Genomic DNA, 24536 nt, shown 5'->3' with positions numbered 1-24536 from the left:
GTTGATGTATGGCCTTCACCTAAAGGTTATTCTTCCAGCGCACACTTCATTAACTCTAGAGGCCTGGAAAGCGTTCTTTCACTGGATTCCCTCACTCTGAATGCACAGTCATGCTCGCGGACAAGAGCTGCTGACCACTGTTGAAGGAGATTGTGCTGTTCAGCCATCAGACGTCCAGTAAAGAAAACAGGTTTAGATATTATATATAACTTATATATTATAAACACACAGTGACCTAAAATAGTAAACTGTAAACAGTGGTAACTTGCAACAGTTACCTTAAAGAGATATTTCTACCTGATTTAAAAAACAACAAGTGCTACTCCACACTGCCCAAAACTCGCGTTTGAATCATCAGTGGCAAATCCTTTAAATGAAAACGTCCTTACAGACTGTGAGTCAGAACAGCCGGCGGCGGGCCGGCGTGAGCTGAGTAGCACTAATTTGATGTATTTCCTCAGCGACCAGCACGGATCAGCTGCGTGAACATTTGGGCGGCGTTATGCAAATCTTCCCACATAGTGAGGTAGACATGTGGGGGCGTGTTAGAACGAGGCGTTTTAGGTAGGCGTGGCTGACTCTTAACTTTGATAAAGAATATCTCTTTGGATTTGAGACTTTAGTCTTTGCAACTTCAGGGATCTTCTTTATGCACCAAGAGCTTGTAACACTCCAAAGAGAAAGGAAAAATTGAAATCGCATCATATGACCCCTTTAATGTATAAAATTAGTTTTGTTGGTAGAAATCAAAGTATTTAGGTGGATTCAGTTATGGATTCAGTTAAATTAGATGGTACCATTTTTAGAGTACCTTTTTTATTGTATTTATTACACAAAAAGCTGTCATTTATTGTAAAGCAAGATGTACAAAAAAAGCTGTAGTGTTGAAAAGGAAGAAAATCAGTGATTATTTGTGGTTAGTGTTGATAGTTGCTCTGATATCGTAGTAGCGTGTATTTCAAGTAACTCTGTCTGTAAACAGCATATCAAAACTAAACTAACAGTGGTTGGTCGCTCTACATGTCAGTCAAATGCTTTTCTCGGAACTTGGCCAGAATAAGATGCAATGAGCGCCAGATTTTGTGCCCAGAGGGAATGTTTGGAAATTGACATCCATTAAAAACCACCTTGACATCTGTTAGTTAGAAGTCACTGTAAAAATGGCTCAGAGTGAAGTTAGATCTGAGAAGAGCTTGTGCGGTATTTGAGGGCAAACCATTTGACTGGTTTGTATGTAACACAATAAAAACATAGCTGAAGGCATACATTCTGGGGCGACTGTGAATATACAGTATAACAGCATTGTTACACCAAACTTCTGCAGCATACGACCTCTGGCTCAAACGAATCTCTGTGTGCTGATAAAAGTATATGCCAGTGTTTTATATGTCCACATCTGCAGATGAGAAACTATTTTAACAGTGAAAAAAATATACACAAATCACCTTCAAAGCATTATATTTCTGCATTACTTCTTGGCAAAACTTTAGAAAGGCTGCATTAACTACAGTACACAAGCAGCTTAAACCAGCTGAACTATTGGTTAATATTAACTAACCTTAACATTAAAGTTAACCAAACCTACATTCAAATTCTGTCCTAATTTACTCAACCTCATGTTGGTTCAAAGCTGTATGACTTTGTTTTGCTTTGTGGAACATGAAAGAAGACATTTCAAAGGATGTTTATAGATTTTTTTGCCTATACAATGAATACCCTTGATTACATTCATAAATTAATAAGAAGTGCAAAAAACTATTTTTGCAAATCATTCGTTGTAAAACCGGAAATAACAGCTCACTTCAAAGGGAAGTCAGGCACATAAAGCTGAAAGCCACCTCATCAAACCCGAAGAGAAGGGTGTAATGACAGACAGATACTCACACTCGCTGCGCTCTCCAGGCGGCTGATAAAAGGACAGTCCCAGAGAGATCAGCGCTGCAATCTCCAGGATAATGAGGGTCACATCTTGTAATGCTTCCCACACTAACTGTAAAAAAGTTTTTGGCTTTTTTGGAGGTATAAGATTTTGCCCGAAGACTTCTTTTCTTTTAACTAGATCTGTGGCAACTCCATCCAAACCTGTGGGGAAACACAACAAAGACAAACCTTACAAGTCATAGAAGAGTAGCTTCACATGCAGACAGATTGATACGTTCATGGTTTTCAATGGGGAATGCGGTCAAAAGGTCACTTGTAACCATGGCAACTGGGCATTTTTACTGTTGGCTCAGGCAGTCAGTCAGATTTGGGCTGTTTGCCCCCCAAAGTGTGGTGAAATCAAATTTTCCCAAGAAACACGTATATTGCTAAAATGTTGTTATATAATACACAGTTAAAAGTGTAGAACAGCAGACTTACTAAATATAATATAATATACAATATTATGTGACTGGCTCAAAAAAGTGAAATGACTGTCATTCATGTAAAGTGCATTTTATATTGTGCAAATCGAAAATCAAGGTTTAATTTATTTATTTTAAAAAAAGTACATTTTAAAAGACATCATAATAAACATTAAGGTCTTTTGAAAAGAAATAAGAAATAAATAGAATAAATTAAATACTGACTAACAAAAAAAGCCTTAAAATGATTATATTGAACTAAATATATTAAGTATTGTACATAGTCTTTATAACAAACAATATATTTTTTTATGTGTATGAATCTTTTGTCTTTGCCATAAGAAATATTTTTAATTTTATTAATATTAAATAAAATTAAAATTAAATAAAATCAAAAAGGTTTGAACTATAAATATATTTTGGGGAAAAATAATAAATAAAGAAATAAATGGATAATAAGATAGTCTGTAACAAATTATAGCATTTTTTAAAGTTGGTCCAAAGTACGATTATTTAGTGTGGAAGTGAGTGCCGATTAGCAAAGCCAGCAGCATGAAGCTTGTGTATTTCCAGACGGTCCTGCTCCACCTGACCAGCTGCCATTGAGATGAGCGTGATGCTAACGGATGGCTCTACTCTCCAGCTCCGTGAGCATCTCAGTCCCCAGCTTCAGTTCAGCAACGGAACGTCTCTCTTCGCCGCAGCAGAAAAAGGCTTTACATCCCGTGCCCACGAATGGAAAATGAGCAGTCCATCTCTCTGCGTAAGATTGGGCCCTCATGTCACCCACAGACTCCAATTACTCTCTGACTCACAGCGCTGGCTGATCTACACGCTTACATAAAGCCCTTCTGCACTAACGCTCAGAGCAGCACTGCAGCTACAGAGATACAGGCCTGCAGAACACAACAGCTACTCAACTGATATGAAGGAAGTCCTGTATAATTAGGCTGGTTTCCGTTCTTCTAACTCTGACAAAATGCATTTCTTAAGGCAGGAAAACACTACACGACTTGTACACGACTTGAAGAGACTTTAAAACACTCGACATGATGCACTTACTGACTTTGTAAACAGTCACAGAGGAAAGACTGGCCACATCACACACTAAACGACTGAGGATCACACACTACCAGACTTTAAAGTTGTCCTGATTACAACAAACTCACGCAGAAACGTGCTCCTTGTTTCTAGGAGACGTGTGACAAATGAAAACAATGTGTTCTAAAAGCGGCTCAAAATATCAAACATGTTTGATATCCTAAGATATATTAAGTAAAAATGTAAATAAGTTACATGTTATAATATATTCACACTGAAAACAGTTATTTTAAATTGTAAAAAAAAAAAATATTTGTTTTTACTGTATTTTTGCAAATAAATGCAGCCTTGATGATCAGAAGATGATCAGATTTCTTCCAAAAACATCAAACCATCCCCAAACTAGGGATACTATAGGCATGGGGATCATGGGGAATTTAACAACTCTACTTCCTTCATAACATGTTTGAGTTCAGATGCTTTTACCCACAGTGGAATTAAGCAGAACACAGTCAACCAGAGGCACTATGATATTATAAAGACATACTGTAGAAAACTTTGATAAATATTATCAAAGCCATTTTGTGAGGAAACAAATCAAAGGCCAAGGGATACTGTGGATCCTGTGGATAATCTAGTCACAAACACTGACGTGGGGCATGTGAAGTTCTGGAAACAGGATCTTCAGAAAGCTTGAGTGATCAGCTGGCACTGATGCAGAGCGCTGTCACGGAGGCTCACAGTCCAGCGGCTGAGCGATCGCTCTGCGCTACAGTCAAACACAAGGCATGGCCTGTAGTGCGGCGGATCTCCATACTCTTGGAGTGCGTTCAGGAGCTCGGGCTCAGAGCTGGCAGCGGCAGCTGGACAAACGCGGTCGGGCCAAGCCTTGTTTTCCAGGGTCCTTGATGAACAGGGTTTGCACGTGTGTTCGTTCAGCCGGGTTGTGGATCCAGCTGTGCTGTGCTGATTCTGAATCCTGATTCTGAGACAGAAGTCTGGACCTCATTCACCAGCAGCTGTGACCGCTTGCGTTTCCATCAGCACTGTTCAGCCATTACGGCTTGCTATTGAGCGCAGCTCTTCTGAAGATCACACTGCTGTATCAGTCCTCATGCACACCAACACAACAATATCAGTGTCCTGAAACTGAAGTTTGCTAAGCTACAAGCTGATGAAATAGGTAGACTATGATAAAGCTTCCTGTTCAAAGAACTAGTTAGCTACAATACAAGCTGAATGACAGAAGCAGTTTCTATTGTGCCAATAAAAATATGTAAAAAAGTGAATTGAATTTTAATCACACGTGTATAGAAACAGATTAACAAAAGGGAAGTACTTCACAATGATATGATACTGATATGAGAAGGAGGACATTGAGTTTTGTCATGTTACACTATTACTCAAAAATATACACTACCATTCAAAAGTTCAGTGTCCCATGATCTTCAGAAATCATTCTAATATGCTGATTTGCTGCTCAAAAAACATTTCTGATTATTAGCAATGTCCAATATTTATGTGTAAGCCATGATACTTTTTTAAGGATAATTTAATGAATATAAAGTTTAAAAAGAACAGCGTTTGAAATTGAATCTTTTGTTACATTATAAATGTCTTTACTGTCACTTTTAATCAATTTAATGTGTCCTTGATGAATAAAAGTATTAATTTCTTTCTTAAAAATCGTACTAAACCCCACTTTTTGCAGTTTAGCTTGCTGGAAAAGAGCATCATACTGCAAAATATCAGCAGCGTTGCTATACATACTGTAAATACAACAACATTTCTTCATATTCTGTATTATATTTGACCATGAGATTTTCTGCATAGCTTTGATGCCAGCAGCTCCTGCGGTCGGAGGAAAACACATTCTTCAGCGGACAAGGGCTGACACCAAAATGATCATCAAAGTCGACACAGAGCTAAAGCAGCGAGAAATAAAATGGTGGCTGCTTCCGTGGGAACACGAAACCAGAGCGGCCCAGAGACTGAGAACTCGAGAGTCTGTGTTTCAGAGAGAGCAAGAGAAGGAAGCAGCGTGTGACACGAGGAGGGGAAGGCGGCCGCTGGGAAAAACGCACAGGTTGCAAATAGCACAGTGTGCTAAAAATAGACTCATTATACATTCCATCTTAATTGAGTGTGTGTGTGTGTGTGTGTGTGTGTTAGTGAGTGTGTGTGTGTGTGTGTGTGTGTGTGTGGGTGGAGGGGATCTCTGGAGCATCCGTCCCACCCGTGCAGCATTGCTTTCATCATCACGCGCCGACATCTCCTGTGATCGCCACCGACCGCAGCCACTGAGCTGGGCATGCATGCACTTCAGCAAACCCTGAGCTCAGAGCACGTGAGCACGCCTGTCATCATGTGATCAAGGCATTAACGCTTTATTAAAAGGAACAGGAAGACAGCATGGGGAGATATAAATATGTTAGTGTTCCATGCGGTTTAGACTGCGAATCATAAACACAGTCATTAGCAGGTGTCAGCAAACGGCTCAAGCATGCTGCAGTGATAAAAACCACAGTGAAAAGAAAATAAATCACTGCGTGTGCGACACAAATATGGATTCATAAAAGAGCCTGCTATTATTAGACTCTGAGGAAGCTGTGAACATTAAAGAGCACATAAGTCGTGTTCACTGTTTATGGCTCTATTTATAGCTTTCCTTGATATTACGCAGGAAAAAAAACATTAAAATATGGTGCATAGCACTGCGGTTCAGTTGTACATAACACGGTGCATGTATTATATACTACTGTATATTCTGCATATCACAGAACTTTCAAAGCAACAGAAAAGCTCTTGTGAAAAATAAGTGCACTAAATTGTGCTTAAAAAATTGTAGTGTACCTCAAAAAAACTGTACTTGAAGATAATATAATATTGATGAAATAAAATTTAACTTAAGTGTACTTTAAGAAAGACATGCACTTTCTTGACAATGTTTCAGTTACTTCATCATTACAAATGTGTAATTACAAATCTATTTAAATATATGACATACAAGTTTCAATAGAAATGCAATTAAAGTATGTTTACCATAAATGCTTGTCAGTACATTTGTCGGTACACTTTGACCATATTTCAAAGAATAATTATGAAATTACATATAAAGTTGTAATTAAGTCCTGCTAATGTTGGTCAATAAAGCACTCTTAAGTTTAGCTAACTGCATTTAAAAGAAATGTAAACTATAATACATTTTAATTTAGTTGTAAATAGCATGCAATTAAGTGTCCGAAAAATACATAAATGCATTCAGTTCACACTTAAGTATATTATTTTCTGTAATAAGTACTCTATTTTAAAGTATGCTAAAGTACTTATTTTTCACGAGGGAGGGGAAGAAGTTCACCAAATAACAAATGAAATGTTTCTCACACAAAGCACATCTGACTTCAGTACACTAGACAGGAATGGAGAGCACCTCTGGACGGTCTGTTGGTTTTTGTCCATACTGCTCACTGTATGCTTACCGCACGCTTATATTTGAAACAACAGATGAGTAAATGATGACAGAGTTTTACAATGATTTACAACCAGTTTACCTAAAGAGTGTGCACTTTAAAGCACACTGCATTTTTAGATGAGTTTGTGAAACAATGGAATCAGCATTAAGATAAAGAGCAGAATGAAGGAGTGAAGCTGACCTCGTTACTCACTGAACAAGAGTGAATCGGCACGCTCTGGGGAATTATGAGACCACTGAATATCATATTAATTAGGGTGTAAAACCAGGACACATACACACTCATCATGCCGTGTATTTGGGACAAATATAGATGGAGAGCAGGGAGTAAGTGTGCTTTAAAATGATGAAAGATTGATTTTTTAACTTTGTGTGAATGTTAGCTCACTCACAGACAATCTTATCTGTGCTATTTATAAAGCTGCAGCTCAAACCGTGCTGGAATCTTTATCCGTTATCCTGGAGATACTTGCATATGCTCACGCGCTTGATATGAAATTCAAAAATTACCCTTTTAAAAGAGAAAGGGAGCGAGAGGGCCTACAATATTGCATATTTTAATGCCTAGCTTTTTCACTGTGGATAAAAATAGATCACCATGGAAACCCTACACATAAAGCACTGTGGGTATTGGCTGGGCACTGCAGCACATGCAGATGATAATACATGAGAACACCTGCATTTATGCACATCTGTACGTCACTGTGGGACTACTGTAAAAGGAACAGAATAAAAGCTCAATCAATACAGCGACTGAATGGCTAAATGCCATATTTAATTGTACATGAATCAAAATGAGGCTTGGAGGAATAGACAAGCAGTCTGCTATACCAAAAAGTGCACCCTAAGTGAATAAATGAAAATGTGTTGTAAAGTGGACAGAATAAGAGTGCTCACGTACAGAGCACAGTATGTAAGCTGTGTAAAGTTTGCATGGAAAGCTGCATCCCACGCTGAATTCCCATGTCGTTAGTGACAAATGAACTGACACTGATATCAATTCAGCTGCCAAAATACAGACAGAGACATAATTATTTTAAACACGCAAAAAATAGTACCCCATTCTAACTCCCATGCTGACTGTTCTTTTAATGTCTTGTATAAATCAACGAGTTAACTGACTGATGACTAACTGTGGGAAGATGGCTTGTGTCAATGAAATGAATTTGCCATTGCTGGTAGTTGCGTTATCAATCGAGTGAGTGTTCTCCATCGTCTATCTCCACATCCCCACTCACATGTGCTGCTTATTAAATGCTTCTACTTGAGCTTCAGCATGACACATCACACACTTCATATTTCCTAGGGTTTCTTGGTCTCTGCAAGACATCAGAGATAAAATAGTTTTGTCCAGCACTAGTTTCCATGGCGTTCTGCTGAATCGATATCTCTGTGTTACGGAGGTGTGTAGTAGCCTATAGTTCACTGCTGAGTCACATTTACATTTACATTTACATTTAGTCATTTTGCAGACACTTTTATCCAAAGCGACTTACAATTGGGGGATACATAAAGCGATTCTTCTTAAAGAGGCAAACAGATACAGGAAGTGCTTGTAATACCAAGTTTTTAGACATTGTTCAAATAAGTACAAGCTAGAAAGAGAAGGAATAAATAAAGAGAGAGAATTTTTTTTTTTTATAATGATGATGATGAAGTCAAGTAGCTTCGACAGAGATGAGTGTTCAGCTGTCGCTTGAAAATTGTCAGGGATTCAGCATTCCGGATAGGGGTGGGAAGATCGTTCCACCAGCCAGGAACGGTGAACGAGAATGTTCTGGAAAGTGATTTTGAGCCTCTCTGTGATGGTACCACGAGGCGTCGCTCACTAGCGGAGTCACATTCTGTGACAACTCTGGATCCTTTACTTATAAAATAATAGAGAAAGTGCTGTGACTAGACAAGTAGACTTGCTCAAAGAACAACCACTCAAAGATTTCTCCAGTACATTAGATGAACACATTAATCTGGCAGCACAATATAACTGTGTGGACTTTAGTGGGTGTATGTTGGCTATTTTCCCACCAGGTCAAGGATCTTTCTTAAAATGCTCTAAATAGAAAGATATTCTGCCCTTCAGGCTGAAAGCATCACCCACTGCAGCCCTTTTCTAAACAAACAATAGTTCTATGCTAAATTAATTTTCTGGCTCAACACTCTTTAAATTTGCATGAACTGATGACTGAGCTTTATCAACCGTGACCAACCTTGCTTCTCAGCCAAACAGTCTTTTCTGTTTTAATTGATTTGGGGCTCAAATATACCGTATCACACAGCCTTAACACTGATTGAACATGCCTATTGAGTGTTTTCTTTCAAACTTCTTGGCTACATGGTCAGAACTTTGTTATATTGCAGTAATTCTTTAAAATCGGTCATTTGTTTCTACAGGTTTGAAAGACTATTACAAATAAAACAACAGCATCATAGCAAACACTTGGCCATGGGCAGGAACACATGCCCTATTAAGTTGATTATAGTTTACATGACAGCACTAGATGTACTAGTGGAAACACAACACCAATCAATTTAATATACAATATGTGCCTCAACATTATTATGTAGTAACTCTTTTACAATTGTAATGAGGCAGTGAATAGAATCTGCTGAGTTGTGACAAAATACTCAAGAATATAGCACAGCCTTTCATATTTTATACACTCAAAGAAACATCTATAAAAATAGGCTCCAATGTACTGTTAATATTTAGAAATGTTTCATATTATTTGTCCATAAACTTAATGAATAAAATCCAGTAAATTGACAGTACCTTTTTAATTTTTTTTCTTACAATGTAATGTTTAATATAGGTTATATACTGTAATAGGTTATAATATGATAGTAATATTTGATATGCACTAGCGTTATGTCTCTGTCCTCGTATGATGCTGCTTTGGTGATTTCAAGGTGACTTACAAATGAGAAAGGTTTGAGCTGACATGCTGATTTACAAAAGTACGTAAATTTAGCTTGTTCTGTGGAGGTAGGTGGACATGGACAGCGAGATTTCAGCGTGGGAATTCATTATAAATCTTCAACATCTGTCATGATGCTGTGGTTAACATGGCTGCTTGCTGTTTGAGGGCAACTTAATTAGACATTGTGCTGGTGGAGCCGTGTTTTTGACAAGGGCTTTTCCTGTTCAGACTGAAAGCCTGTGGATGTAAGGAAATGTCTGTTCTTTATACGTGAACACCCTCAATCCACCAGCGGCCCTGAAGAACAGGCTTACAGATCTTCAAACCCACGCTCACATGCTTCCTGTGTGGAGTAATGATAGCGCAGCAGCCGTGGGCAGCGGTACGGTGTGTGTGTGTGTGAGTGTGAGTGTGAGTGTGTGTGTGTGTGTGTGTGTGTGTGTGTGTGTGCGTTTGTGTGTAAGAAAGGGGGGCGTAATGGTAAAAAAAAGAACCCCAGCAGGAGCGGATTGTGTGTGTGTGTGTGTGTGTGTGAGTGTGTGTGTGTGTGAGCGTGAGTGTGTGCGTGTGCGTGTGCGAGTGCGAGTGTGTTTGTGTGTGTGTGTGTGTGCGGGCCGGAACATCCTTTCTCTCTCTCTCTCAGCTGGGATGTCAGTGTCAGGTTTCTGGTGCCAGGCTCAGATGAATCTCCAACACAAAGCTGCCCATTAACATGCACAGGAGCCCCTGAACTCATGAAAAACATATGAGAAGTCACTTCCCAAAACTTTATCTGCGTTATGTAACAATACTGTTGTCAGCGCTGTCAGCTGAAGCATCCGGCTGGGAAAATCTGACTGATGAACAAAGGTATGATACTTGGTTTTCAGTATGTGTCATTGCTGAGCACAGTATGTACTGCAATCTTGCTTATAGCCTTAGTAATAGGTAAGTAAAGTCTCATGTTCATTACCCATAAAACTCAATGTAAAGATCATCCCAATCATGTTAAAATACAGGGTAGCATGGCTAAATTCTGCCATAGTGTAAGTCATAGTGAAGCCACTGCATTACATGCTGGAAACCTAATAGATTTCTGTTTTCCTATTTATGTTCCATAAGTTTGATGTTTTATACATACAATATTGCATATATTTGACATTGCATATACATCTGAATTAGGGTAATTTATCCACGACACTGAGGATACTGCTAGAGAAAGCGATTCCATGACTTATATGAAATGCGCATAAGTCAACATCAAACAGCATTCAGCCATTTTACTTTCATAATGTTTCATCAAGTGAAACAGGATATTCAATAAGGACAAACAGGGAACAAATTGTCTCTACAATTGGTGGTTGAAAAATAATTGTGCTTGTTTGGACATCAGCTGAAAAGGAAATTAATTTGCACTGAAAAACAAATGGTAACCTAAAATTAAGGTTGATTAAAAAGTCACATCTAAATTAAGTTTTATTCAAATAAAAAAAAACATCACTGAATCAACCCAAATCCAATTATTTATACCAACAAAACAAATGTTTGTGGGTTGAAACAGGTAAAAATATCCCTTTAAGGTAATGATTGTAGGTTACCACTTAGTGTGAGACACTACCGAGAGGCAGAGCCTAATACATTGTGATGAAACATCAGTGATTTTTATTTTTTTTTTTCCAGGCTTGGAAAAAGTAATGAAAGGTAAAATACATTTTCATAAGGTCATGAAACTCTAAAGTTGATTTTTTTTTTTATGCTCAGTTCTAAATTATTTCTCCAATTGGAAAGTAAATTGTGTCTAATTTGATGTTGACAAAAATAGTAACCTAAAAGTTTTAACATTTTAAAAACATTTTTAGGTTAAAAACAAAGTGTATTAATTAAATTAAAGGATATTGTCTATTTTTACCACACTTGATGTCAAACAGTAAAGTTCACTAGTCTGAGTCTGATATCTGATCTGATATCTTACTATTATACAGAGCGAACGATGTAACAAGACAAGCACAATCACACCAACTCAGATTGTAACATTGCGTTTGTCATGACACATTCAGTGATGTGCATATTACACACTATGATGATGTTTGTGTGACTGCAAATGGGGAAAAAATCACTTTCCTCATCTGCATCATCAGTATTTGTCTTGTTTTCTGTTGAAATGTCCAAAAGTCCTAAAACTGAGCTTTAATTGACAAGCAAAACTGGGTGAAATACTAGGACCTGTTTTCAGAGAATATATTCTTACCCCTATGACAAACTGTCTTTTGCTTGTCAAGAAATGTTCTTTTGTTTGAAAGATGTTAAGATACTTTGTCCTGGAAAATAAGAATGTGCTCATCTACATCTCTCACTTTGCTGAAATGTGCCAACACCGAAGCTCAATGTTGCGACGGGGAATGGATGACACAGCATCAACGCCACATGCCACAGGACGTGCACACAGGTGCAAACATAGATGTAGAGGTCAAGAGGGCAAGCAAGACAGTGACAAAATGAAAAAGCAACACATCAGCAAGTGACTTGGCTCTGGTTAATGGTGTTAGGCAGACATCATACATGACGGATGGGGAGGCCCAATGTGTGATGCACTGACCGATCCAGAGAGTCAGCTGTCACGTTTCACGAGTGGAAGCACACCTGCCCATTGCCAGTGCCACTGAGAGCAGCCCGACCCCTTCAAGCACATGTCTGACAAAGAACCGTCCATTTGCATGACCCTAAACACACATTGACTGAGCCCAGGAGGTTTGTGTGTATCATTCAGGGATCCCTCGACCATGTCCCAACTTTTTATAAATTCTTATGTTCATTTCGATACATTTTCTGGGCAATAATCATTATAATTTAAGAGCTTTGTTTTGTGTGGCTTCAGTGCAAAGAGAAAAACGTTGCTGGCCACATAAAGCAGCAGCTTTAAAGGGGTAATTCACTGCTGGCAAGATGGATAAAACTTGGCTGTCAATGCATTTTTTATTTTTTTTGACGGTTTTAGTGCTATACGACTAGAGAAAACTGAGAAAAATGCAGGGGTACAATATGTATTTTCACAATAAGATATGTATTTTCACTTTGTGAAAACTACAGATTGGACTGACAATTAACCGGGGATATTTCGGTGCAGGCAGCACGAAGAAAGAGTACACATTATTAGTTTACATATAAAATTGGCAAATTCACTCTTTAAGATCAGCTTTAAGTCAACTCCAACCAGTTGCATCAGGAGTCGATCAAACAAATTAATGCGTGAACAGTAATCAGTAATACTAACACGCCTAGCACTTGCTGTATTTCAGCAAATGACTTAAAACTACTGATTGACGTTACTACTAAATATTCATGAGCCAGGCTAATAAGGTTTACGATGTGTCCCCACCCCTTTTTTAGAACACTCTTAAGCCCCTGATCATGTTACATACGTTACCTACTTTTCTGTGCCAACATCACCGACTCAAACTACCCTCCAAGGTCATCCATTCAGGAGCATCTGTCTCTTGGAAGAGGAGAAATGTGGCCTGGTCTCTTATTTATAATCTGTCCTCTGAGGGAAGTGCTTTCTCCTTTTAAGAATGGCTGCTGGAATCAGGGCAGCACTACTGTCCTTATTAGAGGAGATTGTACTTCTTCTGAACAATTCCTGCTGGGACCCTAGATTAAGTAGGTTTGTCAGAGGGGAATGAGAATGCGGACCGGCAGACTAGATTAGCATGCCGATCAAGGGCATGGGAGGAGGGCACAGCCTTGCTAAGGTGGGACAGTGTTTAAGTAGCCATGTGATCCGGTAGCCAACAGCCGTTGTCACTGCTCCAGAACCGGGTCCTTCAGCGCAATGTCAAAGTGTTGCCAGGGATCGGTCAGGCGAAATGGTGGCTCTGATAAGCGGAGCTGGCCCACTGATGATCATTGTGCGAGCTGCAGTTATGTTGTGTTTGCAGCTTGGCTCTGGGGTGTTTTGCCAGCTTGCTTTGACCTTCAGTGCCTCTTATGGTTTAAATGCGGCATCGGATTACATGGAGTGCCTCACTTACGATATTCACAGCCCTTCTGTTTCTTTCCATTTTAATTGCTGTAAAGATTGGCTATTAGCTGCATTTCGCATTTTCTCCCCAGCAGCAGAAACATTTGTGTTAAATGCGAGAGCGCTATTGAGCGTCAAGGTTAAAATTCTCACATCTGTGCCTTTAATACATCTCAGTTGCACTGGGCCAGGCTCAGGAGATATTTTACCTCTCATTTCATTATGAATTAGTCAGGAGACACATCAGGACGTACGAAACATGAGTGGAGAGATTAGCGAGACAGTCTAAGTGTTGGTTACTTTTAAACATGCTAATTCGGGTTAGGATGTGCACTGCGTCGTAGTGAGCTGGGCCATCAGACTGAAATATAAATGAGAACAGAGGAAGGCATGGGGGAGCACAGTCACGGTGAGCGAACAGACACTTCTGGCCAGCTTGCAGCTGGTCCTAGGGCACAGCACACTGAGACCATTAGCATACAATAGCTGCTTGGCATTGTCATACCCTAGCCCACCTCTACGGCAAATAGTTTACTGTGGTTGCAGCGACAACAGAATTGCCTTTCATACCGTCTGAACACATGGACGTAGTCATTCGGGCCTGCTCATTGTACTGTGTAAAAATAGGAACTCTTCCCCCGTCCTTCATAGATTTCCCTGGCTCTTATTAATTCTCATTAACTGTACCTCAAGCTGCAGGCTTTCAGATGGTGTGTGGCATTTGTCCTGACTACAGGCACTAGCGGCAGCATTATCTGAAGCAAGCTGACTTACAGGAGATGCTTTCTCTTTTTTGGGAGGTCGCCAGGCTCCTCCATCTCTCGCTCAGCTCCCATCTGCCAGGAACTCTCTGTGTAAGAGTGGCCAACACCCACAACTTTGAGAAAAGTGGGCGCTCTAGCGGCTCAATACTACCCACATAATGTACTGTAGCATCCAGGAGGATCCAGGGAGACTTGTGTTGTCCTTACAGAGCAATTTCTTTATTCAGTAGAGATGAACTGACCATCAGCCCTGCTTCATCATTGATTGTAGTATGAGTAAGGTAAATATAGATTAAAGGCACAAGTATTGACTGAAGAGCCCGAGGGATAAAGTTACACATTAGTGTATGGAGCGTGTTCAGTGTTTGGACGCCTCCCGCCCTGTGGGAAAATCCAGCTACAACTAGCTGCTGTTACATGGCTCCCAGTTGGTCAAAGCTGGACATAATTTGGTTCAAGCTGGTCCTGAGGGATGATCAGAAGAATTACCAAACGAAGGGGCCGATGTCAACATTGTTAGGGCTGGTAGATCGGTTGGTGGGGACCTGGTTAACTGGCATGTCCTGCTTTCTCTAACACGGCATGCCATTCTTGTTCACTGAACAGTTTGGATTGTTTTGTTTAGGTAATGCATGGGTAGTTGGTAGAAGTCATAAAACTGGCACACAAGTAGACCCTATTAAAGGTTTTAACAAATTCTTGCCTTTAAGCTTCCTCTGGTTCACTATAAAGATGAAGATATGCCATTTTTAGATATGCAGACAGTATGTCTGAGTAGTTCAAGCTGCTAAACATTGTCTGTGCCTTCTAAAACATCTTTCTTTTGATGGTGCCTCATAGGATGACTTAAAATGGGCTGAACTAGTGAAAAATGGAAGAAAGAATCTTAGAAGATGGTGTATGGTCATTGCTGGGTAGTGGTGACTGCGTCCTGAGAGAGAAGGCACAACTGCTCAGCTTATTAACAAGACTAGATGTGACCATTTGTCTTCATTATCATGTCACACTTGGGGTGTCAGCACAAGTCACTCCAGCAGAGCAGAGCAACAGCATGCTCCTAAACATGTTCCTAACACTCATACCAAACACATAGTTTGCAGAGAAGGCAAGATTATGCTGTCGTCCAGGCTGACAGATCTATCAATCTAGTGCTGTCGTGGGTAACACATTTACTGCAAGCCAGTTTATATGGATTGTCATTTTGTTTTAATCTAAAACAAAAGGCATTTGAATTCACAATATGGTTGCATATTGGAAATACATTACATTCATAACAAGCTATCTACTCCTACACCTATATCACACACAGCTGTTTTAAATGACGACGCATCTAACAGGAGAAGATCAAATGGTGCATGCGTTGGATAGCACAGTCACACCACTGTCAGACCATGACAAATCATGACACAATGAAGATGCCAATCACACCATTTTTCCAATGGATGCTCGCAAGCTCCTTTCTGCTCTAAAGGTCATGCGACTGATTTTCAATGCAAGAAAATGCTCGAGAACGGATCCTGCATTCATTGCAGAGAGGTTATTTGTAATTAAAATTGTATATATGCATGGCTTCTTCTACCCAGCAATGCTATCATTGTACAAAGTAGCAAATTTAGTTTGACCCCTGCGCTGTTGCCTGGGAGACACATCCTAGTTAATAATTCCGCAAGACAGCCAACCAGCATCAGCAGCATGTTTAAGGGGGAAGAACAGCATACAGGAATGGAAATGATTATCATTTGAAAGAGTGTCACTGTATGAGTGCGAGCTTATGCAGTGCAATTGTGTTTAGCGCGTGTGACGGCATAAGACAGCACACACTCACCCTCTGTCGGCGAGGTTTTCAGCCTCTGGCACAGTCCCTCGACACCTCCATAGTCCTCCTGAATTTTGACCACTGCCTCCGTTCCTCTGAGCTCCATGAGGGAACGCAGCTCCATGAGCGAGCATCCAAATCCCCCTGCATGGTTGCTGTCGTTGCTTTGGTTCTTGGTGTAAAAATCTCTATTTGTCATGTCCCCCATGGTGGCTGAGTATTGCTTGGTAGCTTTTCTTGAAAGCGGATGAGAGAAATGGAGAAAATGCCACACGGGCAGAGAAGGAGTCCCTGGTGCGGCTGGAGAACAGGTGTCTAAAAAAAACGAGAGCAATGCAGGAGAGAATAGAAGGTAAGAGAGGGAGGATGAAGAAAAAAAACTGATCCTGTCCGCTGTCTGCAGTTGAAGAGAGGCTCCTCTGCGTTACTCGAGCGGGGACGCGACAGCCATCCGCGAGATCCCGGCTGAGGTCCTGAGGACGTCTACGCTCACCACGGCTGCAGACCGGCGGCTCTCCATATGTGGTTTCCCATTCTACCTGCTTCCCGTCGGCTGCTGTCTACATGGTGATCCGCTCCATCACTCCTTCAGAGACAGAGAGAGACACAGAGGAAGAGGGAGCGAGAGAGAGAGAGAGAGAGAGAGAGAGGAGAGATAAGCATGAGTGTTTCTCATAGGTGCGAGCAGCACAAAAGTGAGAGGCACTAGGAAAGCACGGCACGCGGCATTGTGTCGTCAACTGCGTTTCACTTGCACACAGAGGTGGGGTTGTCTATCTATTCCTGTGATTCTCCTCGTCATATGGCAGCACTGTCACATGCATAGCTGCTGCATGCTGCGCTTTGATTGCTCTCTGACTAAATACAGAGCCATGTAAATACTGAAGGGACATGTGAGTGTTTACACTGCTCGTGTGAACTGAACGAGACTGCAGAGCGCATCAAAGGGCTTGACGCTATGAAGAAATCCGGGCAATGCATCCCACACTGCAGCAAGGTTAGCTGGAGGGGAGCTAGCGATGGTAAAGGATTATATAATTCATCCATGCAAATGCATTTGTGCTGCATAGAGCACCATCTGAATACCAGCTAACTAGTGCTGCTACATCCTGTAGGGCAGTTCTCACATTTATCACTTTTGGTATGTGAAATCACACAAAGTCACAAATAGTTGTTAAGTGCACTGCAAACTGCAGCATTTATAAGCATTGCTGGGGAGTAATGATCTGAAGGTAGTGACGTTACTTGCTACATTTTTTAGCAGTGTAACAGTAGCTCAGTGGTTTTCAAAATAGTGTCACTTTTCCAGTAACAAGCTACTGTTTCCACCTTAAAAACGGTGTAGCATGACAAAACACTACATCACTGCATTTTGAATCATGTTTTGCCGACAGCTTTACCACAGAGTGCGCTGAGGCTATATGATCATATGTGCTCTTCTAAATAAATGAGTTCAGCCCCTCTGTCTTGTTTTCATGAAACAAAATTCAGTGTAATGTCACCCGGATTGATATGTTTTAATGAATGCTCTAACTGCACAATTGAAAAGTATCATCTTGTATATGAAGATTAATGTATTTGATAGCTCTTTAATCGCTTCCATGTAATTTGCTTCTTTTGGTTAGTAACTTGTACTGCTTTTTCAGAAAAGCATGAAGTATCTTTATGTACAGTTTAGACAGTTTCAAAGTATATAATTACAGTAAATATAGTTTATACAGTTTATAAAATAGTTTCCCAGCACTGCTCAAACCAGCTGTATACCTGCTACATATAGTTGGTGTGGAAAGCTAACACAACCTAAACCAACCTGACCCAGCCATAATTCACCAGGAGACATACAATTATTGACTCAATCTATCTGAAAGACTTAACAGCTGGGACAGACAATCAATACCATTTCTAAAGAGAAACATTTGCATTTTTCTCTGAGAATCTCTTTGTCAGAAACAAATTAACATAAAATTAACTGTTTGTCAGAACACTCTGCCTGTATTTCCAGACTCCAGCTAGATGTGTTTAAGAGTGAATGGCTCATCGCATCAGTCACGACACAGCACCTCTATGAATGTATCATTTCTGTCCAAACATTTATTAGTAAAGCCTTGCCATGCTGACAAATCTGTCAGAATCAGTGGACTGTGATTTTGCCAAGCAAGACATGTTTCTCACTGAAATCATGGTGGGAACAAATGGCCCTGTATAATCTGGGACGGGCCTGCTTTCCATGGGCCTTCAGGACTGATCAATAACCACTGCTGTTGCCAACACCAGCTCCACCAGCTGTGCCAATGATGGTTAACGTAACGGCTCTCAGGGAGGCAAAATGAAGTCCTCCAGAAGGTTACTGCAGGTAATAATACATGTGCAGCTGCTTCTATCTGGATGCTGTGACAGATCCTCTCACATCATCACTGTGAAACAACACTGTGCATAATTTGAACAGACTATCCAACAGGACTACAACTACATGTGCAATATTTCAACAATGCTTTCAGGAAGATATCACTATCACCATAAGATGCTATCACTGTAAATGAGGTGACAAACCATCCCAAAGAGCACCTGCACTCCGAGTGTAATTACGTTTTGATTTATGAAAGTAAAGAAAAAGACTGACAGAGACAAATGAAGCGTTCAAAATGTAAACATGGCACAAAACAAGTTACAAGTTGAAACTTCAGACCTTTAGGAAGTCATCTAAACAAGAAATTTCAAACCATCGTGTGGAGTGTCACTAGAGACGTGCCTATGAACCGTAAGTTGTCTTATCAGGACTGTTTTATTTCCCTTATTTGGAATAATATACAGTACAGGAAGATTCTTCCACGCTGTGCTTGAGAATCCCACATGCAAACAGCTTCTAATGCGACAATCTATGACTGAACACGAACCTGAATATGAAATTGTTATAAGAAAAACGCATGATGCAGGTTGCATGTAACCCACAGTGTTAAACACTGCTTAGTTTTCATATGGTCCCACTCCATAGAGTAAAAGTAACACTGAAGCAGTGTTGCAGTTAGTGACATACGGTCGATTCTTTTTAGAAGATTGACCATTAGTGATGACACCTGCAGCTAACGAGCAGAATCACTGAAGATAAGAGGAACAGCAAGAACAGAACAAAAGAGTAGAGACGAGCAGACAGCACAACTACAGCTGACTCACAGCCTTACATGAAATCAACTGCAAATTAAATCAATGATATCTCACCAGAGCATGCTTAAACATCTCCAAAAACATCATCACAATGTTCAGTTATTCTAAACCATTTTGGCTTTATTTCTTTCGTATGGTCTGTTTGAAGTCACTATTATGGTGATGTGGGCTCTTGGCCCTTGACTTTGGTTGAATTAATTCTGCTTCAGCAATTGTTGGAAGTGTATACTATCACTATTTCCTACAATATTTCATGCTCCTGACTCACCTTTTACTTTGTAAGCTTTTTGGAATCAATGACTGACAGATGGATATTTACACGAGTTCTCAAATTAGCATTAAAGTCTTTAAAAACAGCATTTTTCAATTTTGAACTTTCATTATCAAGAGCTCTTTATTAGCTATCAATTATCAATTTCAAATCTCTGAATGCTTTATGTACACAAGTTCTTTTGAACGTATTTTAACTGATTAGTGCACAGATCCTTTGAAACAGAACATACAACTATTAGCCTAACAACTATGAGGCAAAATCAACCATTTAGTAGCATCCTTCCAACTACAGAGCTTTGCAGGATCGACAGCATTGAATTGTGCACAGATGAAAAAAATGGCTGTGAGAGATAGACTTGATCACATCTGATTTTCAAAACAGTTTCATAGAGATTTTGTGTACTGAAAGTTCTTTGGAAGGATGTTTTGTCAGCTGAACACACTGTACCTCTGTCCTTCAAAGCCTTTTTTTCGTTCCTTTCAAAAATTAAATATGGTGCTAGCCTGACTAAGGTCTATCGGAGCACTCTGTGCTTTTCGGGTCCTCTCTTTGACCAGTATCTCTTTCTCAGTATCTGCTCTTTCCTAAGCCATCCTCAAATGAGTAATATAATAATTGACAAGCTAGAGCAATCTGAGGAAGTGCAGACATTTTCATTATTAATGTAGACCTGTAATTATTTAATGAGACCCATTTAATTGTTGTAAATTAACAGGAAGATGTAATTTTTAGTTTAAACACACTCTATGAAGTCTGTGCACTTTTCAGTGTTGGGCAACACCACTCTTTTAACTGTATTTGTCAGTAATGTGAATGTGACTGTATCTCAAAGTAACAAGCTACATTTTCCAGTGAGTAGTGCTTTAACATTACACAATGCTAGTTTTACAGTTTTACAGCCAAGCAAAACAAGGCAATATCAAGTGTGCTTGCCTACAATTTCTGCAATTCATAGTCAAGTGGTTTGTTCATGCATTTTAATAATAATAATAATGCTGGTGTTAACAGTACTAACAGTAATATAAATAACCACAGTGCTCCTGTGGCTCAGTGGTAGAGCATTGTGTTAGCAGTGCAAAAGGTCATGGGTTCGATTCCCAGGGAACACACATACTGGTAAAACAAAATGTATAGCCTGAATGCACTGTAAATTGCTTTCTGCTAAATGAATGAATTAATAAAACTGAATAAGATACAAAAGAATAAATTTGAGAAATCATCAGCTGTGTATACATAATAGCTTCAATGTTAGTGTAGCTTTTTTTCAAAACCGTAGCTTGGTTGTAGATGAGTTGCTTGTAGCTTGAAGATTTAATTTGAACCTAGTTTCTCAATATTAGCACTGTCGTTCACCAGTGGACTTAAGCCAGCTTTGCTGATGTCAAGCTTACAGTATATGTACCTGCTACTAATGACAATGTTGCCCATATAAGACGAACATAATATGGATGTGTAACTGACATGATCATTATGTTGAGAAGGGCAGTTGGGTTTGGTGATACATTGAGTTGGAGGTCTAGTGTTGGATAGCAACTTCAAAGGTTCTTTTTAAAGCTCTGCCTCCTACTGTAACTGCAGTATAAACTACTCAAGAGAGCCGGAGCATCATCATTCCCTGCTGATCTGCAGAAGGAGCGAGGCGGTGAGGACGCGCCTGCACCATGTGAAATGAGGAAAGACATTAATGATGGTGGTAATGATGAGTGGAGAGGGGAGCGTCGTATCAGACAGAGCACAGCCATCACTGCTAACCCTTCAACACTGCACTGTCAGCATACAGAAACTAGAACATTCTGCTCCTTTCACTTCCTGCCTAAACATGGAGGGACCGGTTCACCCAAAAATCATTAACATTTTGAGAACTGTACTGACCACTGCATGTCATGCAATTACAATGAATGTTGACATGCGACAGCTTGGATTATACAGACATGGAACATACCGCATGAGCCATAAGAAGCACATTCATGCTACTTTTATGATGATTTGTGTCAATTTTAAAGCTTAAAAGCTATAGCACTCCTTCGCTGTAATCGCAGCACAGGCTCACTGGAAAAACGTGCCTCTACATTTCTGCAAAACTCCAAAAACTTACTGAAACATACAACTCACTGCAGTTTAAAACACCAATAACTTTTGTTCCTTTTCACACAAATCATGATTACAGGGACAGATTATCAATTAATAAAGGCTTATTCTCATGCGGTTCCTTGCACAATACTATGTTATGAGCTCAAAACACTTTTACAATAGTGCATGTTTTTTTTAACTAATACATTCTGAAGCTTGCTTGCATCACATAACCAGCTGCATATGTATGGCTTTTCTGACATACTAAACTTGTTCGATAGCGCACCTGGTATAGCACTGCACACTTGGGATGTGAAACACGAGTAACATTAAAAGAGTTCAAAGACTTGTAGAAGCAAGATAAAATTACATGGTTACTTCAGCATATGTGTAGGTGCTACATTATTTTCAAATGCGATATAGTTTTAACCATTTAGTGTCACTCACCAGACTTTTCATTTCCAAACTTCCTCGATATGTACAACAAACAACGTAATAAAACATGCTTTTAGCGTCACTCAGTGAACGTTTCACTTTGAAAGTGTTGCGAAACCTGCAAGAATCAACAGAATGTCATTGTGCCGAAATGTCGACACAGACACTTTTCCAATGAGCCTGGGTTGTGTAATTGGATTAAATTAGAAAAAGTGCATCTTCAAATCCTCCTTTTATGTCCCACAGAAGAAAGAAAGGCACACAGTTTCGGAAAAACATGAAGGCAAGTAAATGACAATGGCATTGTAATTTTTGGATGAGCAATTGCTTTAGCAATACAAAGAGCACCACTACCACAGTCTCTCAGACGCACTTTGGGTATTTCCATAAACACAATTCAACATCAAATTGCAAAACAGGTTTTCTCTGTGTGCGTGGGCAAGTTTTAATTGTGTTGTGATCTCGGGAATCTCCCTAAAGACGGGGCTATTTTTGAGACAAATAGCTTTGGATGAAAGGGTGCCCCTGGAAGTCATTTTGGTGTAAAGGGTAAAGAGATTGCAAGCCACGCTGCCTTTTCTTCCCAAGAGTCCTCCTTTGTCCATATAAGAGAGGGTCTTTTGAAGAGTGGCGGCACGGATCGCTCCGGGGTTGTCAGGCCTTTACGGATAGTGCTGGATATTACACGCCATGTCTCTCACATGACTGCACGCAAACCACGGTTTGAGCGATCGCCCTTTGCTGCCGCCAAGAACTTAATGCATCCTGTCTCTCCGTGGCAGCGCTGGTGAAAGAGCTGCCCCAAACATGTGAAGGACTGCAGACTCCAGCACCACTGCAGCACTGATCCTTACCGCTCTGAGAGCCTCACCGAGGATTTCACACCGCAGGTTATGTTCACATAGGAAACTCACATTTATACATTTCATGCTTCAGATAGGTACTGGTGTGAATCATACATGGTTACATGTGTGCTTTTGAAAGAATTCCATCAGAATCACATTCGTATTCATCCTGTCTGAAATAACAGTAATTCTAGAGGCAGCGAACCCTAATGCTACACATGCAATGACACTCTAGAGAGTTCGGTGGCTCCAACTTTATTGCAGCTCCTTTTCTGTTCCAGTATTTCAGTACTCCTGTGCATAAAGTGGACTCTGACCTGACCTGAATCCCACTGAACAGCTCTGGGAACAGTGAGTCGGACTCCATCACTCAAGAACATCTCAGTCAAAAGCTACTAAATTGCTGGCATATGACCAACAACTTTTTTTTTCGGACAGATGCATTGCAGGTACGCTAGCTAGTGAGGTTTGACTTTACTGCAACTTTTTTGGATTGTGATGAAATATAAAGATATGCAATATGCTGTAGAGTACAACATAATTATTAAACACAAAAACATGGCATTAATGTAATACAGAAATTACAGTGATTTAGTCATGTGAATCTTGTGAATTTTAAAATGTAAATTGATGAATTTGAGAAACAACAAATACTGGCATGGCAAAAAAAAGACTATTTAATAACTGAAAAAAATAATACTGTACTATAAGAATGTATATGTTAGCATTAGTTAATGTAATAGGTAACATGAATGAACTATGAACAGCACTTGCATGCACACTACTGTTTATAAGTGTTTAAATGATTTTGAAAGAAGTCTGCTCAAGTTCTGCTCACCAAGGCTTTATTTGATCAAATATTATTACACTCTAAAAAATGCTGGGTTATTTCAACCCAACTTTGGGTCAAATATGGACTAACCCAACTGTTGGGTTACATTTTTACATTAAAATTTTAACCCAAAAGTTGGGTTAGTCCAAATTTGACCCAAAGTTGGGTTGAAATAACCCAGCATTTTTTAGAGTGTACCATTTCAAACAGCTGTTTTCTATGTGAATCTCTGTTAAACTGTAATTTATTTCTGTGATGCGCAGCTGTATTTTCAGCATCATTACTCCAGTCTTCAGTGTCACATGATCTTCAGAAATCATTCTAATATGCTGATTTGCTGCTCAAGAAACATTTCTGATTATTAGCTATGTTGAAAACAGTTGTGCTGCCCAATATCTTTGTGGGAGCTGTTTTATATATATATATATACAGTGGGTACGGAAAGTATTCAGACCCCCTTCAATTTTTCACTCTTTGTTATATTGCAGCCATTTGCTAAAATCAATTAAGTTAATTTTTTTTCCTCATTAATGTACACACAGCACCCCATATTGACAGAAAAACA

General features: G+C 39.7%; 2 protein-coding genes across 2 annotated transcripts in view; both read right to left on the bottom strand.

Moving 5' to 3' along the window:
- Positions 1-1618, bottom strand: part of LOC107677941 (plasma membrane calcium-transporting ATPase 2) — a 45218-nt gene extending 43600 nt beyond the window's left edge. The window contains exon 1 of the mRNA XM_016473015.1: positions 1609-1618. Coding sequence (XP_016328501.1) covers positions 1609-1618 — 10 coding nt within the window. The remainder of the gene's footprint in view (positions 1-1608) is intronic.
- A 195-nt stretch (positions 1619-1813) lies between these two features.
- The window catches only part of LOC107677940 (plasma membrane calcium-transporting ATPase 2-like), a 41029-nt gene continuing 18306 nt past the window's right edge, over positions 1814-24536 (bottom strand). The window contains exons 2-3 of the mRNA XM_016473014.1: positions 16363-16939; positions 1814-2082 (exon numbers count right to left, since the gene is read on the bottom strand). Of these exons, the coding sequence (XP_016328500.1) occupies positions 1814-2082; positions 16363-16561 (468 nt within the window). The 5' untranslated portion in view covers positions 16562-16939. The remainder of the gene's footprint in view (positions 2083-16362; positions 16940-24536) is intronic.

Source organism: Sinocyclocheilus anshuiensis, unplaced genomic scaffold (genome assembly GCF_001515605.1).
Source record: "Sinocyclocheilus anshuiensis isolate Anshui unplaced genomic scaffold, SAMN03320099.WGS_v1.1 scaffold1254, whole genome shotgun sequence".
Taxonomy (NCBI): Eukaryota; Metazoa; Chordata; class Actinopteri; order Cypriniformes; family Cyprinidae; genus Sinocyclocheilus; species Sinocyclocheilus anshuiensis.
The sequence above is the reverse complement of the archived record's forward strand: the minus strand, read 5'-3'. Positions and strand labels throughout refer to the sequence as shown.